At 37.0% G+C, this 20346-nt stretch overlaps 1 protein-coding gene across 3 annotated transcripts in view; it reads left to right on the forward strand.

Annotated features, from left to right (window-relative positions):
* LOC131507502 (sulfotransferase 1 family member D1-like) overlaps positions 1-20346 on the forward strand; it is a 46072-nt gene that overhangs the window by 24069 nt on the left and 1657 nt on the right. For all 3 annotated transcript variants that reach the window (XM_058722360.1, XM_058722361.1, XM_058722359.1), the window contains exons 3-7: positions 7770-7895; positions 8703-8800; positions 14427-14553; positions 15913-16007; positions 17557-17737. In XM_058722360.1, the coding sequence (XP_058578343.1) occupies positions 7770-7895; positions 8703-8800; positions 14427-14553; positions 15913-16007; positions 17557-17737 (627 nt within the window). The remainder of the gene's footprint in view (positions 1-7769; positions 7896-8702; positions 8801-14426; positions 14554-15912; positions 16008-17556; positions 17738-20346) is intronic.

The following is a 20346-nucleotide window of genomic DNA, read 5'->3' on the forward strand; positions in this document are numbered from 1 at the left end:
GACGTAGTGAAAGCTAGGTGGCTAGCTGGCTATATGTAAAGTAATTGAATACTCTGTGGTCACGTTTTGTCTTTGATTTTTTTTCCCTTTACAAGCTGTTGAAAATGTGTCTTAATGTTATTAATATATCAGTTCCCTGTAAATTTTGAGAAGCCGAGCTAACTTATTCCTTACATGAGGCAAATCATGTGCTTTAAAAAAAAATATGGAAAATAAACATTTCCAATTTTAAGCATAGCAAAAATGGTACTTTCCATCAGATCTCAATGGCCACAGTTTGAATCATCCATTGACAGGAAATAAAATGTGTTATATTTTGGAATTTAGGTCTCTTCTTCCCCATGAATCTTTGCTTAAGCCTAACCCAGATCAGGCAACAAAATTTTCAAGGATAGTATTAATTTGACTCACATTTTTCTTAACACTGTAATTGTCTGTGTTAGAAGGATGAGAGAGATAGTCTCATACCCATGATTCAGGGACAAGAAGCAGAAAGAATTGTCTATAAGAAAGAACTAAAAAGGAGGCCGAAAGTACTCTCAATTATGGAAGCAACCCAAAGGTGCATCCTTGTGCTGTGGTAGGGTCCCCTCCCTAAGGAAAGAAAAAACAAAACAAAAAAACCTGAAGGCAACCTGGCTATAGGAGTACATGACAAGAATCCCTCCCGACCTTGTAACATGAGACCACTTAATCAGACTGTATGTTAGTGTGTTACCATATATGGCAGACAAAGAAGTAAAAAATATACAAAAAACTACACCACGTGGCGTTTGGGGGCTGTTCTTCGTGTACGAACCCAACTGAGCCATTCAGGCACTAATAAAGTTGCTTCCTGGAAAGAAAAGCCTCAGCGTCAAGACTCTCTGTGCGAGACCCTGCTACATTTCTTGAGGGCTCTCATCTGGGATTCGGAGAGGGGGCATTTCCACCTCCCTTGCTGCCCAGGATGCTAATCTTGGAGCGCCAGGAGAGGTGAGCTCGCCTGGCATCAGCGCGCACCTCGATCCACAGGAGATTAACCTATCCGGGCGCTCGGGGGCGAGGACCCAGTGTGAGCACAACCGAACCCGTGAGGTCCAGGAACCAGTTGGGGGAACTCCACCCATCAGACTGGTAAGAACCTGGGGTTCATTTTGGCAGACCTGCCCCTAAGAGGCAGAAAGGGAGCCTGATCACCTCCCAGACTTGCCCTAGTAGTTCGGCAAGGGAGGAGGAATGAAGCTCCAACTCTAAGGCTTTGGGCGCTGGGGCGGCAGGTTGGAGTCACCATGTGACTATGTATGGGGACTTGTGTCTCCTTCGTTTCCTGGGTCAATGACTATGATAATTAGAGCCAACAGTCTCTGGTTATTCTACTTAGAACGGGGACTTTAAGAAATATTCCCAGGCAGCTGCCAAAACTCCTTTGTTTTGGGGAAATTCCCTGTCTTCTCATACTGACATTGACTGCCTAATTCCACTGGTGGAAAACAAAAGAAACCTGGAGGCTGCTCCCTTGTCTGAGCTGACAAGATTTAAATCTAGGAATTTTCTTTTTCTGCCTTCTGCTAGCCCCTCACCTCTTCTGCCTTCCTACCACATCCCCCTCCTGTTTCTGTACCATCTGGGGGGGCAGCCTGCATTACTGGTTACTACTTAGTTTTCACTGGTGAATAAGGCTTCTAAGAGTTAAAATTCTACTAAATGTAGTTAAGGCTGATGAAAATAAGGAAGACAACTCTGTATGTAAAAGAATAGATGTATAAAAATATATAAAGAATAAAAATACATTTTTTGTTGAAGGTAAAAAAAAAGTAATTTTGTTAAATGAGACTGGTGGTTTGGAAAGAAAAGGGCTTAGGTCAAAATCTAAAAGCAAAGGACAGTTGTAAAAGGTTTGTGAAGAAAAAATCTTAAAAAAATTTTTTTTTTGGTCGGGAGGTCTAAGGTTAAACCTTTAAATTATGATAAATTAGCCACTATCTTACAGACACAAAATAAAACCCTGGTGGCCTTCCTGGAAAGGTTAAGGGAGGCTCTAACACTGCGGAAACTGAGACGTTTCTAAAAGACAAATTTGTCACTAGATTGGCCCCAGATATTCGGAGAAAACTGCAGAAACTGACTGTTGATCAGGAAGGCACCCTGTAGGAGCTCTTATGAGCTGCAAATTGGGCATATTACAACCAAGATCAAGAGGAGAATAAAAAAACAGAAAAGGAGGCTTAAAACAAAACAGAACAGAAAACACCAATCCCAGGCCTTAGTTGTGGCCTTACATACTATGTCAGACTGAACTTCCCGAGGTCCTGGCACCAAGTGCCATTTATATGGCTGTTCAGAGCACTGAAAATGAGAATGTTCTCAGAGGGGACAATCAAAACGAAAACCCCATAAGCCATGCCCCTTATGTGGGACAATCACTGGAGATCTGAATGCTCTCGGGGACCTCTATCTATGAGGGCTCACATAACCAATGTCCCTGGAAGGGACTGATGGGGCCTGGGGCTCTTCATGGTGGCTCCCCTAAACCAACTGTCTATCAGAAACCCAGAATGTTGGGTAACTCTGAATATAGAAGGAAAACTAGTCGATTTCCTTCTTGACACCAAAGCTACCTCTTCTGTCCTCCTTTCCACTCCAGGCCCACTATCCAAATGCACCATGATGATTAGAGGCATCTCCAGAAAACATAACTAAAATTTTCTCTCAGCCGCTGGGATACATATGGGGAAAACTAATTTTTTTTTCATTCTTTCTTGATAATACCAGAGAACCTTACTCCCTTGCTTGGAAGAAACATTATAACTAAACTACAGACTATAGTGTACTAACTTCAGGACACATAAACAGTTATGTGAGTTTTGGGGAATTACTGGATATTGTAGGCTATAGACACCAGGGGACAGGAAAATAGGTTGCATGCTATATCAATTATTAAAGGAGACTCAACCCTACCGACTCTCCCAAGAAAATAAAATGGGGTCTGAATCATAGACACTGTCTCCAGCCCTTGGAATGGTTACAAACAGAGCAGGGCAGCTCACAGAGCTAAAAGATCATTAAAACACAGCACCAGGCCTTTCAATGAGGGAGGGACTTATCAAAAGGCCCAAAGGATATTTGCTGGAAAAAATTTGTAAAGGACAGTTTACCAAGTAGTATCAGCCTGTGAAGTATGTCTTACAAACAATCCTCTCAGCCACAAACTTGCTCTCCCAGGCAATCAAGGAACTGGAGGCTATCCACAAAACACTGACAATTAGGTTTCACTCATTGCCAAGGTCAAAGGAATTCCTACATCTGTTGGTAAGGGTTGATATTTTTACTAACTGGGTAAAGGCCTTCCCCTGCAGGAGAAAAAAGGCACAAAAAGTAATAAAAATTCTGCTTTGTAAATAATACCCAGGTTTGGCTTACCTAAACATTTGTAAATTAATAATGGTAAATGGTGGCCTTGACTCTTTCTCTAGTAGAACTTCTGGATCTTGGAAAAGTTTTACACCTCAAAGTAAAGCAAACTGTCTGCTTATATGTGGCAAAACTCTAAATAACACCTCACAAGCATTAGATGCTTTAAAAAAATATTTTGAGTAAATTAGGACCAAACTCTTGGAAATAGATCCACCATTGATCACTTACTGCTCCTGCTTTTCCATCACCTGGGTTATAATATATTCCCTGACATAAATTGTTTACAAAGTCAGGGTCTCTCCTACATTGTTTGACAGGTTTTGGAACTGGGCACATTATCTTAAGATGTCATTTTGTAGGTCAGTATAATCTTTACTGTGTGTTTTTCTCGTTATGTCTACTAATGTTTATGCCACCTCATGCCTGCCATCCTTCCTGTGGGCCAATCGACTGACCCTTGGGTAGACTTTAACTGCTGAACCCCTACACCATCCCTTATCAGCTTGAAGAAGCCAGAGCAGTCATCATCCTTATTTTCTAACACCAGTTACAGGCCCTATTCCAGGGAAGAAATAAATAGGGAAAGGGTTAACATTAGGCAGGGAGAGATAAGGGACGTTCAGGAGGCAGACTGCAGCTACAAATGGGAGGCTGAAGAACCAGATGGGGTTTTCCCCTTATAAAGTCCCTTATGGGCACCCTCTCCCCATTATCCAGTGCTTACGGAGGGATCTAAATGAGGTAGACAATCTAACCCAATCTAAGGCAACAGTTGCGAGCCCTTGGCTGTACCCTAACCACCTTACTCCACTGGGTCAGGGAGCGATTACCTGTGAGTCTGACCACAGACGCTCACCCCTTTAAACTGGGAGATGCAATATAGATAAAGAAATAAACTGTCCACCCCCTAAAAGCTCCCTGGAGGGTCCCGTTCACTGTCATTTTGTCCACCCCTACTGCAGTAAAGGTGGCCAAAGTGGGTCTCTGCATTCACTACAGCAGAGTGAAGCCAGCATCTCCTGGGAGCTGATCCATCAATGCCATGCAACCTGACCATATGGAAGAAGCAATCTGCAACTCCAGAGGCTCTGGGAGACTGCAGCCCTGCTTAGGCACTCTGGAAGCTGACTAATCTACACATGGCAGAAGCTTGAGGAATTGACAGTCCAGTGGAACAAAAGACTGTCCTTATTTTCTATATCTGTTTCCTTACTCTGATGCACTGTCATGCTTTCTCACTATTATTGTGATTCTTGCTCTACTCTGTGCTGTAGGATCAGCTGAGTCTGGTCTGGCCAGCTGGAAATGTGGTGAGAGGTTTCTGTTAGCACTCACCTTCCTTTTGTGGATAAGATACTTTGTTGGTACCAACATGGGAAAACAATGGCCATAAGAGACTAGAAAAGTAGATCCCCACAAACCTTAGAGTAAAACAAAATACCCCAGTCCTACTGTCGGGGTTTGGCTCCTCAAAAGCTCAGTTATTGGGAAAAAAAAAACTGTCTTGCTTAGTGGGGAAAAAGTTCATCGTCATCTCTGTTCAATACTTCACATGCCTAGGCCAAAGCTTTTATAACTCAACTGCCTGAAAAACCCAATAGTGGGGGGCCCCAGATCACCTTGAGCCAGATCCCCACCTTTGTCTAACTTCTCTTATCTCTGAGAGACCTGGGACAATGTCATGCAGCCATCAAATGGTGGGCCCCAGGTGGACTATACTAGATATGTGGAAGGACAGCCTATATATAGTACTTCCCTCAATCTGGGCATGGTCATATGTGCTGGAAACTATTCATCCATCTTTCTTCCTGCTCCCACTTGCCAGAGGGAAACATTTGGGGGTCAAAGTGTATGGGGACAGGGCGACTCAAATGAAGTGGTGTGCCTTACAAATAGGCGATTAAAAATATAATAAATGCCTCCCGAGCAATAATCCACTATTATGGCCATGCCACTAGGGAGAGGATGTGTCCTGGGGCTACTGCCCTCCCATTTACATGCCAAACCACATAATCAGACTACAAGCAGTTATAAAAATTATAACCAGTAAAACTCCCAGAGCTCTTAACTTACTAGCCAAGCAGCAAACCAAAATGTGCAATGTTATCTATCAAATATTGCTCGGACTTAAATTACCTGCTTGCTTCTGAGGGAGGTGTTTGTAAAAAGTTTGACCTAAGCAACTGCTGCCTACAGACAGATAAGGAGGGAAAAGTCATGGAGGAGATCACAAATCAAATGAGAAGGATGGCTCATGTCCCCATCCAGACCCAGAACAGTTAAAATTCCAGGGAGTTATCTGGAGGATGGTTTTCAACTTCCAGGGATTCAAAACTCTCATAAAAATTATCGTCCTAATTCTGGGAAGTTGCTTACTCCTACCTTGCTTAACTCCTCTGGTTGTACAGTCTGTCTCCTGTCTCACTGAGGCCACGATTTTAAAAAAGACGGCCACTCATGTAATGATGTTACGGAAATATAAACCTCTAAACCAAGGTGATGCTCTTTGACCCAAAATAGAGGGATCTGAGCATCAAAGGGGGGAATGTGGTAGGGTTCCCTACCTAAGGAAAGAAAGAAAAAAAAAAACAAAAAACTGAAGACAACCTGACTATACACGTAGGTGACAACATTGCTCACAACCTTGTAGCATGAGATCACTTCATCAGACTGTATGTTAGTGTGTTACCATATATGGGAGACAAAGAAGCAAAAAATATACAAAACACTACACCACGTGGCATTTGGGGGCTCAGTTCTTTGGGTACAAACCCAACTGAGCCATGCGGGCACGAATAAAGTTGCTTCCTGGAAAGAAATGCCTCGGTGTCACGATTCTCTGTCTGAGAATCCTGCTACGGCGCAGGTCAAACTTCCAATGTCTATGCAGTGCCTAGATCATTTAATGTAATTTTTAGTTTCTAACCATGATTATTCAATTTAAAGACTATCATTTATTGCACATTTGGTAAAGAGGAAAGGGATGAGAACAGTTAAGAAGATATTTTTCTCCAAACTTATATTTACTTTCTAAAAAAATTTATTTATTTTAAGAGAGAGCATGTGTGCATGAGCAGGGGAGGGACAAAGAGAGACAGAGAGAGAGAGAGAGAGAGAGAGAGAGAGGGAGAATCTCAAGCAGGCTCCAGGCTGTCAATGCAGAGCTTGATCCAGTGCTTGATCTCATGAACCATGAGATCATGACCTGAGCCAAAATTAAGAATCCAGCGCTTAACTGACTGAGCTACGCAGGTGCTCCATATTTGCTTTTTTAGCACAGCCTCAAGAAACTGATCATTGAATGCTTTAGATGATTAAATATCCTTACATACAGACTTGTGATAATTTTACCTTCCTATAAATGCATCATAAGTTGAAAATGTATTTTAAACCCCTAAACCACTAAACATCATAGCTTACCCTAGCCTACATTAATTGTGCTCAGAACACTTACAAAGCCTGCAACTGGACAAAATCATCCAACACAAGACCTACTTTGTAATAAAGTGCTGAATTTCTCATGTAATCTATTGAGTACTGTACCGGAAGTGAAAAATGGAATGGTTGCCTAGGTACGGACTGGTTGTAAGGGAATCTGTTTTTTACCCCCATTCAGACTGGGAGCTGAAGCTGCACTGTCCAGCATCTGGACAGTATCTGTAGATATCTGAGAGCATCGTATTGCTGACCACTAGACCAGGAGATCAAAATTTTAAATTCAATGTTGGGTTTCTACTGAATGCCTCTGAGTTTCACACCATCATAAACTAAAAAAAAAAAAAAAAAAAAATCATAAGTCAAACCATGATAAGTAGGGGACCATCTGTAGTCTCATAAAGATCTCAGTGACTCGATCTACTCTGCTCAGTGAGGATGTATTGTCTTCTATTTATGAGTAGCACACTAGTCACCACAGACACAATTCACAAAGTTCTCTTTGTATCCTCTCTTCACACCTCCACCAAATGTTGAACATTTTTACCTCAAGTATTCTTCAGTCCCAAAGCCTAGTAATATCTTTTGATGTTAATAAGAAACGTACAAATCGAAATTGGCCACTTCCCTCTCCATTCCACTCAGGAGGGTTTGCTACATAACTTACCTCCTGTCTTTTGCATTATCCATGTTTTACTTACTTTTCATGACTTACTTTATAATTATTTTAGTCATATTTACTCTCTCTCACACATCACACACACATATACATAATACATATGCATATGTTCAAGTAGATGGTGCTATCTCCTATAAAAGGGAGAAGAGAGAAAGGGAATGGGAATGAAGAGCACCTTTCTGTTTCCTCTACCTCTATTGACTCTCTTATACTGTTCTTGATAGAAAAGTGTAAAGTTGTTTGATTTTTTCCCCCTTAGGGACAACCTGGATCAGTGAAATATTGGATTTGATCTATAATAATGGGGATGTGGAGAAATGCAAGCAGAACGCAATATACAAACGAGTGCCGTTCATGGAATTGATAATTCCTGGACTGGATAATGGTATTTTCCCTTAATGTTTCTTTTCCCCATAGCAATAAATCCCCCTATTGTTTTGTGGTGTCTGAAGGAGTCATGATAGAATCGATATAGACAGAACTTGGACAGTTGACTCATAAGTGTCTATAATAGAAGAGTAAGAATGTGGCTATACCAATATTATACTCCTCTTGCACCCAAAGATAATATCTGTGTTAGAGGAGATTTTGATGAGAATACTTTTTTCTTAATAGCACAGGTGGAAGTCTTCAACATTTAAATGTTGTACAATCATTATATACAGAAAATTCAGTGTTTGATTCAATATAAAATCATGTCTACTTCTTGTTAGCTGATGTTTACAGATTCAAGGAACAGAACAATGGATGGTAATGCATTATTAAAATTGTGTTAGTTATGAGCCTCAAGGTTCAATTTAATCTTATAATTTGAATATAAGAAAGCTGGAAAAGGAATTTGAAATCTTCTAGTTCAATTTCCCCATATTGTAAATAAGAAAAAGAGAAAGATAAATGAAGGAAAAATTTGGATATCTTGACATGGACCTGTTGCTGTTTCCACCTCATCGAGGTACTGTATCTGAGGATATTACAGACAGTTATTGACTGTAATACATGTGAAATAAAACACGTAAGTAGCCAGAATTTATCAGTTTTGATCTCATTATAGATTTTATATGAAGCCATATAGCCATATGATCATTTCAAGCCATATAGTGAGTGGGGTTAATGTCTACAAAATCTTAGATTACATTGCCATTAACCTTTATGATTCCACATTTATAATATAGTTTAACTTTTGTGCTTGTAGGTGTGGAGGATTTGAAAAAAAAGCAGTCTCCTCGATTAGTGAAAACACACCTACCTGTTCAACTTCTCCCTTCTTCATTTTGGAAGAATAACTGCAAGGTAGCAAATTTTAAAGAAAACAAATCCTTATTTGTGTTGAAATTTCTTTTACTAATCATGCAGAAATTACGGTGGGTGATTGCAATCCCTGGATAAATAATTGCAAAAATAATAATGTGATCCCTATACCCCAAAGATTGAAAAAGACACCAGAGGACACCAGTGCCATAGATAAATGGATGTAGACTTAGTGCCCAAGCACTGAGACTCTCTCAGGTTTTCTATTCTCTAAAATGCCTGTTTTTCTGTCTAAATCCCTTCACTCACTACCTACTTTTAAATATTTTATATTTAAGTAAAAAAATACTTAAATATCTAATATGTAAATACTCAAACAACTATTTAATATTTAAATATTTAAATAACCCAATAACTGCTTATTCATGAATTCAATATAATTATAATTTACAAATATGGATTTATAATTATATATATACACACATATATACTTATATATGTATATATATATATACATACACACACACATATATGGATGTGGATTCAGTTAAACTTCCTTTTTTAAATTCAAGTATAACATTTTAAATTCAAGTATAACATTAAAAAAAATTTTTTTTAATGTTTTTATTTACTTTTGAGACAGAGTGAGACAGAGCATGAGCAGGGGAGGGGCAGGGAGAGTGGGAAACACAGAATCCGAAGCAGGCTCCAGGCTTTGAGCTGTCAGCACAGAGCCTGACACGGGGCTCAAACTCACGGACTGTGAGATCATGACCTGAGCTGAAGTCGGAAGCCTAACCAACTGAGCCACCCAAGCACCCCTCAATTATAACATTTAGAAAAGTACATAAATCCTAGGCATACTGCTTGATGAATTTTTACAAAGTGAGCATATCCATGAAACCAGCATCCAAATCAAGAAATTGAACATTACTAACACCCCAAAAACTCTGTTTCTTGACATTCTGGGCAACAATCCCTGTATTCAATGATAACTACTATCCTAAATGTTTTCACCATAAATTAGTTAGCCTGTTTTGTCTGTAATAAGAAAGTATGTAATCTTGAATATTTAACTTATTTCATTTAACACCATATTTGTGAGTTCAATTCTTATCATGCTTGTTATCTTGTTTTTGTTTTGTTTTCTTTAATGTAGCCTATCATATGTCACAAAATGTGGTACCTTGAACAAAAGGAACGTGTTAGAGAAGCAAATCTCAGGCCCAATTCAGACCTACTGAATCAAAGACTATAGGGATGAGGTCTAGAAATATGAGTTTTAATAAGACTTCCAGGTGAATTAGAGTCATGCTAATGTTTGAGAACCACTGATACAAGGCATTCCATTACATCTATGTGAGTATTTCACAACCTACTTACCCACAGTATTATTGGTGGTTGTTAGTTGTCAGTAATTAAATAGTACTTCAATGCACATCCTTTTTTTTTAAAGTTTGTTTATTTATTTATTGAGAGAAAGTGAGCAAGTGGGGGGTGGAGCAGAGAGACAGAGAGAATCCCAAGCAGGCTCCACGCTGTCAGCACAGAGCGAACATGGGGCTTGAACTCACAACTGGGGAGATCATGACCTGAGCCAAAATCAAGACTCAGTCACTCCTTCAATGCAGATTATTATTTTTTTTTAATGTTTATTTATTTTTGAGAGAGAATGAGACAGAGTGCAAGCAGGGGAAGGGCAGAGAGAGGGAGACACCAAACCCAAAGCAGGCCCCAGGCTCTAAGCTGTTAGCAGAGATCTCAACGCAGAGCTCAAACTCATTCACTGGGAGATTATGACCTGAGCTGACGTCCAATGCTTAACCTACCGAGCCCCCAGGCACGCTTCAATTCACATTCTTACAAAAGTTTTCATTACACATGTGTGTACACATTTCTCCTTGGTGTTATATCTTGGGATGGAATTGTTGGATCTAGTGTATACATGTAACCAGCTTTAATAGATATTTTCAAACATATGGACCAATCCACACTTTGACCAGTAGTGCAAGAGTTAAAGTTACTCTACATCCTCATCAACCTAAAATATACTTAAAAATATTTAATTTTAGCCCTACTAGTAGATGTATGGTGGCATCTCATTGTGGTTTTATTCATATTTCCCTAATGACTAATTAGGTGAAACACTTTACATAGCTTAAATATCTTCTTTCCTGAGGTATCTGTTCAAGTTCCTTGGCCTTTTTCTTCCGATAAGTGCTTCTTTTTTTTTGTTATTAAAGTAGAAATTCTCCATATATTCTGGATACAAGTCCTTGGATGAGATCATTGAATTTTTTTATATCCTAATTCACTCTGTTTTTTTCTTTCCTTAATAATGTCTTAAAGAAGTTCTTAATTTTGACGTTGGTCAATATATCAGTTTTTTTCTTTATTTTTTATTTTTTGGTGTGTGTATATTTGTTTAAGAGAATGCCTTCCCCAAAGTTATGAAGATATTTTCTCTTCTGTTTAATTGTATTGGCTTTATTGTTTCAGTTATCACATTTAGACCTAAATATCTAATACCTATAAGAAAGATGTTCTTTTTTAAATTTTCTCATATAATAGTAATTCTCTGTCTTCCTCATGCACACACACACACAAACACACACTAGCATTATTTTATGAATGTTTGTTACTGGTATGTGGGCATAAATCTTTTATCCTGAAACCTTATTAAATTCACCTAATAGGTCTAATAGATTTTTTTGTAGATCCCATTCATTGTTCTATGTAGATGCTCATGCTGTTAGTAAATAAAAAATACAAAATATTCTTACTTCTTTTTTATGAATGCTTTTTGCTTATTATTATTATTATTATTAATTTTGCCTTATTGAACTGGATAGAACCTCTAATACAATACTGAATAGGAGTGGTGAGAGCAGATGCGCTTGTCTTGCTCTTGATCTTAGAGAAAATTCATTTCGAAGTATGATGACGTCACCTGTAGGTTTTTTTGTATATGCCCTTTACCTGGCTGAGGAAGTTCTGTTCTATTTACTTTGCTGAGTTTTTATCAGGAATGCATGCTAGATTTTGTCTAATGATTTTTTTCTGTACCCATTAAGACAAATCATATGAGGGCACCTGGGTGGCTCAGTTGGTTAAGCATCCAGCTTCAGTCAGGTCATGATCTCCTGGTTCATGGGTTCGAGCCCTGTGTAGGTCTCTGTGCTGACAGCTCAGATCCTGGAGCTTGCCTTGGATTCTTTGTCTCCCTCTCTCTCTTCCACTCCCCTGCTCGTACTGTGTCTATCTCTTTCAAAAATAAACATAAAAAAAAGACCAATCATACAGTTTTCCATTATTTTAGTCTGTTACTATGATTAATTACACCAATTGATTTTTTAAATGTTAAAACAACCTTGCATATCTTATATTTAATTATTGATTGTATTCATTTATGATATGTATTAATTTGGTGTTGTCATATTATTGAGTACAACTTGCTAATTTTTAAAAAATAATTTGTATCTTTGGGAGATAATTGAACTCTACTTTCCTTTTCATTGTAATGTCTTTATCATTAGGGAATAACCCCTTCCTTTGGTACTATAGGGACTAATAAGATGAATTGAAAGGTATTTATTCTTTTCCAATTTACTGGAAGTGTTTGGTTGGAATTGGTACTATTTCATTCTTAATATTTTGTACAATTCACCAGTGAAGCGATCTAAGCCTGGAATTTTCTTCTTCTGGAAGGATTTTTAACTGCAAATTGAATGTATTTCATAGATTTAGTATTATTCAGATTATATACTTTTCTTTACATGATCTTTGGTAGTTTATGCATTGTAAGGAATTGGTCCATGTCATTTAAACTGTCAAATTTGGGGGGCACCTGTGTGGCTCAGTTGGTTAAGTGTCCAACTCTTGGTTTTGGCTCAGGTCTTGATCTCACAGTTCATGGATTCGAGCCCCATGTTGGGCTCTGCATTGACAGTGCAGAGTCTTCTTGGGATTCTCTCTCTCCCTCTCTTTCTGTCCCTCTCCAACTAGCTCTCTATGTCTCTCAAAATAAATAAATAAACTTCAAAAAAATTTTTAAAAATAAGCTGTCAAATTTTTGTAATGAAGTTGCTCATGATATTCCTTTAACATTCTTTTAATATATGTAGAATCACATTTCTCATCTTTTCATATTTTTCTATCAGTTATAGAGAGAAGGATGTTGAAATCTGACTATAAATTTTTAATTTCTCCTTGCAGTTCTGATTCAGCTACCTGTAAGCAAAATTCTTCAATAAGCATATAATCAGTAAACCTTTATGGAAGTGCTACTGTGTATGTACCAATATTGTAATTGTTATTATAAATCCAAACACAAATAAGACATTCTCTGCCATCTAAGATCATGATATTTTATTTAATTCTTATGAATACTATTGAGCTTATACAAATAAGTCTGTACATGCATTTATGTGTGACTTTCTTTTTTATTCAAACTCTAAAACAAAAAATGATAAGAAAGCAAAGATATAGTTTATCATCTTAATTCCAAAGGTAAAAATCCTTAGATGTTCCCAGAAACACATGGTCTTGCTATTAAGAGAATTGGGGCATATCTTCAGGATAGCCTTCTATCTACACTGTGGGAAGTGGAAACAGTCAACACTAAAGAACTTACATGACGATAGAATAAAATGATTGATTTGTTACCATATACTCCTGCTATTGAAATAGGAAGTTATTGGAAATGTTTATCTCAAGAAATTGGATCAGCAATAGTCTCAACTCTTAGAACTCTATACTCAATCTTTTGAAAAACCTCTTTTTACTCTCTCTCTCTCCTTGCCCCAGAATATGAGAACTACTATCAGTGACTTGGGATTATAAAACTTCCCATTTCTTTTTCCTATCAATTGGAAGAGAAGAAGGAAGCTGATTCTAATTAGAGAAAATGAGATTTCTTCCTGAATGCATTTTCCCTTAGAGTTATGTTTACTGCATAGGTGGCTGGGACCTCAGGATTATTAGATGTACTTCAGGGGAAAAGTAGGATTATGGATTTCAGTGGACTTCCCTGAAAATCCAATTAACACTGAGACATAATAATGTCATTTCTTTTGGAGAATATGTTCAAAATTTCTTTTTTCAAGTAGACTTTAGGACTCTATACATAAAATAAATTTTAATCTCACAGCAAATCACTATAAACAGCAATAATTGTTATGTATCCATGGTCACGAACAAAATGAAGAATGTTTAATCATTATTGATTAAATGTATCCTTATAAAAAATTTATTTTCAATTAAAAATAGGGCATTTTTTCAGTTTTAAAAATTTTACTTTAGGTTTCTATAAGTTTTATAATTTCTGTTTCTTTTTACATGTTTTAGTAAGTGATATAGAATAATATTTTAAATTTGAGAACAATATTAGCTCATTTTTGCTAATATAACATTTACTATAATTCTTATTATATTTGATTTTCTGTGTTTTAAGAGATGTTCTTTTCAAAAGCTAAGGAGAAACAGGGTGTGAAGGCCCAAATCTTTGTGTTAAATAATACATAGTTGTGAATATTCCATGTCAGGATATATATATAAATGCTGAGATCAGGACATTGATAGGAGAAAATAAGCATTCTCGCAAGACAAGCAAGTTTACAAAATATTAAAAAATATAAATGAAATGATGATTTGCCATATCTCTCCACAGATGGTCTACGTGGCACGAAACGCTAAAGATGTGGCTGTGTCTTACTATTATTTCTACCAGATGGCAAAACTGCATCCAGAGCCTGGCACCTGGGAAGAGTTCCTGGATAAATTCATGACTGGAAAGGGTGGGTTCAACTCTTACTTTACTCAAGGTGTTCTATAGTGAAAAGTCTTTTTTTTTTTTTAAATAATTTTTTAATGTTTATTTTTTATTCATTTTTTAATTTTTTTAAATCTTTATTATTTTTGAGAGAAAGATAGAGAGACAGAGTGTGAGTGGAGGAGGAACAGAGAGGAAGACACAGAATCCAAAGCAGACTCCAGGCTCCAAGCTGTCAGTACAGAGCCCGACATGGGGCTCGAACTCACAAACTGTGAGATCATGACCCGAACTGAAGTCGGATGCCCAACTGACTGAGCCACCCAGGGGCCTCTTTAATGTTTATTTTTAAGAGAGAGAGAGAGACAGAGTGTGAGCAAGGGAGGTGTAGGGAAAGAGGGAAACACAGAATCTGAAGCAGGCTTCAGGCTCCGAGCTGTCAACACAGAGCCCGACTGGGGGCTTGAACTGTCGAGCCGTGAAATCATGACCTGAGCCGAAGTCAGAGGCTCAACTGACTGAGTCACCCAGGCTCCCCATAGTGAAAAGTCTTTTTGCAAGAAGATAGAAAGTTCAAATATAAATCTGTTATTATAAACCTAATATGTGCCCAGCACTCTACTAATGAATTAGAAAGACTATAGAAGAAGCCGAATACATAGTCATCTCTTCCCTTTAAGAACTTTTAGGGAATATGTAACACAGATTTTTCAGTTATTAGTCTTGTTTCATTAGTGCTTAGTGACGATTAAGTGTTTTCATCCCTTGCTGTGCAGCCATTGTATTGTTTCGATTTTACACGTATTTCTTAGGCTCTCTTTTCTCTACCAGTCCCTTATTTTTATTACCTAGACTGAAAATTCTTGAGTAAAGATTTTATCCTTAAGGCTCTGTTTCTCTACCTGTGTATCGTCTTTCAGGGAAACATACTTATGCCAATAGTAGTAGCTCTACATATAGTTCTCATACAAACATTCTTCTATAAAAACTCTCTTTTCAAGGCAAGTCCATCTCAATGGTGTCTTGCAAATTTTTACTCCTGCTACTGCTTGGATGATTCTCTGTCCATATAATGTCTACTCATTCTTACTATTATCAAAGCCCAATTTTTCCTCTTAGATCCAAATACATTCTTCTTTCTCCAGAGCCCTTTCTTAACCTCTCCACCCCTATCATTTTCTCTCCCTTTCTTCTTCTATAAAGTTCCCTGCCACTCCTTTCCAAGTAAATTGTAAATTTAGAGAAAACAGAAGTAATTACCCTATTAGCCCAATTTCTTGAACTGATAAGTGCTTTTGTGTTGATAATGATGACTTGGAATAATATGTAACAGTTCTTTATGCAAATGGTTTTAATTTTCCAAACATTGTATCTTTCAATTTAGTGGCTTTTGGTGCGTGGTATGATCACGTGAAGGGCTGGTGGGAGAAGAGGAATGATTATCGTATTCTTTACCTATTCTATGAAGACATGAAAGAGGTGAGAGGCAACTACAGTACAATTTCTCTTTTACTTTTTAACGAAAACTAAGGTTCATCTTTTTTTATATCACATTTTCCTTTCTTCTTGATCTATAAATATGACCAATCCACTATCCTATTAATTACACCTTGAAAATTGATATTTTACTCAATCCCCTATTTTTCTACCACTACTGCCTCCTGCGCTAGATCAGACAACTATATTGACTTATTTGGAGTACCTCATTTTGCTTCTATTGTCCACCGAGAGAAAATGATCCTCTTGAAAACTCAGAGTATGCCCACTCCCTTCTTCAAATCTCTCAGTGGTTTCTGTCCCTACATGAAATACAAAATCATTAAGATAATTTTGAGTTCAGCATTATTTAGTCCCTATCTCTCTCCAACCTCTTCTGGTATCACCTTTGTTTTTCTTACTAAGTGAGCTTGCCTGAAATATTTTTCCCCACTATTTTCAAATTAACTTTTCCTCATTCTTCATGTCTTAAGTTAAATGTTAACTCTCCAGAGAGTTCTTTCATGTCCATAATGTCAAATACTTCACCTTGTCTTATCTATTAAAGTCTCTTTTGCAGGGCACCTGGATGGCTTAGTCGGTTAAGTGTCTGACTCTTGATATCAGTTCAGGTCATGATTTCACGGTTCATGGGATTGAGCCCTGTGTTGGGCTCTGTGCTAACAGCATGGAGCCTGCATGGGATTCTGTCTCTGCCTCTCTCTCTCTCTACTCTGCATGTTTGCTCCCTCTCTCTTTTAAAATAAATAAACTTTTAAAAAGTCTCTTTTGCTGTTGATTTTTTCATAGCATCTACTACCATATCTTTTTAAATGATCATATGATTTTTATCTTTCATTTTGTTAATGTGGTGTATCACATTGATTTGCTAATGTCAAACTACTTTTCCATCACTGCAATAAATCCACTTGATCATGGTATACAAACCTTTCAATGTGCTTTTGAATTTTGTTTGCTAGTATTTTGTTCAGTATTTTTGCATTGATATTCACCAGAGATGTTAGTCTGTTATTTTCCTGTGCTGTTCTTATCTTTTTTTGGCATTTGGGTGATGCTAACCTTGTGAAATTGGTTTGGAATTGTTACTCCCTCTTCTACTTTTTTGGAAGAGTTTGAGAAGGATAGATATTAATTCTTCTCTAAATTTTTGATAGGTAATCTATTCTTGATGTTAGATACACTTTAAAAAAGGAGATAAAAATTTTGAAAATTATACCTTAGGATAATAGTAGCTTGCTTTATTACCATTTGTTATTCTACTGGTTAATTTTATTTTTGAGTGTGAAAGGTTGAATATTAACCCAAATTGTTTTGCATTTTTTGAAACAGAATTTAATCTTCTTTGTAGCAGGTGATTGCCTGGCATAACCAAGAATAGGACATGTACTTTGGAAAGCAAAGTAAACCATACACATAAAAATATAAAATCATTTTCTCGATCACATTGAGATATGTAGAACCATATTAAATACATTGCCTATTGCATGACTATGTCTACCTGAAATAATTCTTTTATTTTATAATTTTTTAGGATCCAAAGCGTGAAATTCAGAAATTGTTAAAGTTTCTAGACAAAGATCTGCCAGAAGAAACTGTGGATAAAATCCTCTATTACAGCTCTTTTGATGTGATGAAGCAGAATCCATTTACAAATTATACCACTGTAGCAGGAGTTCGTATGGATCATTCCATTTCTCCCTTCATGAGAAAGGGTGAGAAATCATATACTAGTTTGCTAATTACATTATAGATAGGTGGAGAGCTAAGAGCAATACTGTAGGAGATGGAAAGAGATTGAGTATGCTGACAAGAAAAAAATTAGGAACAACAGCAACAAAAACTTAGGGGAAATACATGGCAAATAAACTCTGTAATTCCTGTAAGCCTATCATGTAAGACAGACCTTCTAATGAGAAATGGTTACTCAAGAGCCTATACATTGATAAACATGAGTCTTGGCATCCATTGCTATGTCAGAAGAATGCCTTTCATTTATGTGAACTCTCTAGATATTTTTCACATGCCTTACAATTTTTTCTGTGGTCAGTAGCCAGCTTAAATGATGTTAGACATCATTTTTTGTTAACAAAGCTCTTGAGGGCAAAGAATAAAGATTGTGAGACATTGAATTTTCTTTCAGTGACATTTCTTGAAGCTATTTGAGAGATTATTTCTTTATATAAGATACTGGAAAAACCCATGGGTATTTTGGAAAACTAAGGAGGCCTGGGAGTTTGGGAGTGAGGGATGGAGTTATGGAGTTCTAAAATTAAAGATTTTAAAATACAAGTGTGGTAGAATTAACAAAATTGATAACATCCTGGCTAGACTTATCCAGAAGAAAAGAGAAAGGACCCAAATAGATATATCATGAATTAAAGAGGAGAGATTGCAACCAACACCACAGAATACAATTGTGAGAATAATAATATGAAAAATTATATGCCAACAAACTGGGCAATTTGGAAGATATGGAAAAATTCCTAGAAATATAGAAACTGCCAAAATTGAAATAAGAAGAAATAGAAAATTTGAACAGACCCATAACCAGCAAAGACATTGAATCAGTAATCAAAAATCTCCCAACAAACGAGAATCCTGGGCCAATGGCTTCCTAGGAAAATTCCACCAGACATTTAAGAAGAAATAGTATATATTTTCCTCAAACAATTCCAAAAAATAGATGTAGAAAGAAAACTTCCAAACTCATTCTGTGAAACCAATTGTCTTGACTACAAAACCAGACAAAGACCCCACTGAAAAGGAGAATTAGAAGCCAATATCCCTAATGAAATGGATGTAAAAATTCTCAACAAGATAGTAGCAAATCAAATTCAGCAGTCCATTAAGAGAATTATTCACTATGACCAAGTGGTATTTATTCCTGGGCTGCAGGGCTGGTTCAATATTTGCAAATAAATCAATCTGATACACCAAATTAATAAAAGAAAGGATAAGAATCATATGATTCTCTCAATAGATGCAGAAAAATCATTTGACAAAATACAGCATCCTTTCTTGATAAAAACCCTCAACCAAGTAGAGATAGAAGGAACATACCTCAACATCATAAAGGCCATATACAAAAGACCCAGAGCTAATATTATCCTCTATGGGGAAAAACTGAGAGCTTTCACCCTAAGGTTAGGAGCATGACAGGGGTGTCCACTCTGACCACTGTTGTTCAACATAGTATTGGAAGTCCTAGCCTCAGAAATCAGGCAACAAAAAGACATATAAAAAAGGCATCTACATTGGCAAGGAAGAAGTCAAACTTTCACTCTTTGCAGACGACATGATACTCTATGTGGATAACCTTGAAAACTCCACCAAAAAACTGCTGCAACCTGACATATGAATTCAGCAAAGTCTCAGGGTACAAAATCCACATACAGAAATCTGTTGCATTTCTATACACCAGTAATGAAGCAGCAGAAAGAGAAATCAAGGAATTGATTACATTTATAATTGCATCAAAAAAACCACATGAAATACCTAGGAATAAACCTAACCAAAGAGGTAAAAGCTTTTTACACTGAAAACTATAGAAAGCTTATGAAAGAAATTGAAGAAGACACAAAGAAATGGAAAAACATTCTATACTCCTGGATCAGAAGAACAAATATTGTTAAAATGTCGATACTACCTAAAGCAATCTGCACATTCAATGCAATCCTTTTGAAAATAACACCAACATTCCTCACAGAGCTAGAACAAACAATTCTCAAATTTGTATGGAACCACAAAAGACCCTGAATGCTGGAGGCATCACAATTCTGAACTTTAAGCTGTATTACAAAGCTGTAATTATCAAGACAATATGGTATTGGTACAAAAACATAGGTCAATGTAACAGAACAGAGAACCCAAAGATGGACCCACAAATATATGGCCAACTAATCTTCAACAAAGCCGTAAAGAATATCCAATGGAAGAAAGACAGTCTCTTTAGCAAATGGTGTTGGGAAAACTGGACAGTGACATGCAGAAGAATGAAACTGGACCACTTTCTTACACCATACACGAAACTTAATTCAAAATGGATGAAAGACCTATATGTGAGACAGGAAACCATCAAATTCTTAGAGGAGAAAATAGGCAGAAACATCTTTGACCGCAGCCAGAGCCACTTCTTCTCAACATGTCGCCATAGGCAAGGGAAACAAAAGCAAAAATGACCTATTAGGACTTCGTCAAGATAAAAAGCTTCTGCACAGTGAAAGAAACAATCAACAAAACTAAAAGGCGACCCACATAATGTGAAAATATATTTGCAAATGACATATCTGATTAAGGATTAGTATCCAAAATCTATAAACAA

The sequence above is a fragment of the Neofelis nebulosa genome, chromosome 3 (genome assembly GCF_028018385.1).
Source record: "Neofelis nebulosa isolate mNeoNeb1 chromosome 3, mNeoNeb1.pri, whole genome shotgun sequence".
NCBI lineage: Eukaryota > Metazoa > Chordata > Mammalia > Carnivora > Felidae > Neofelis > Neofelis nebulosa.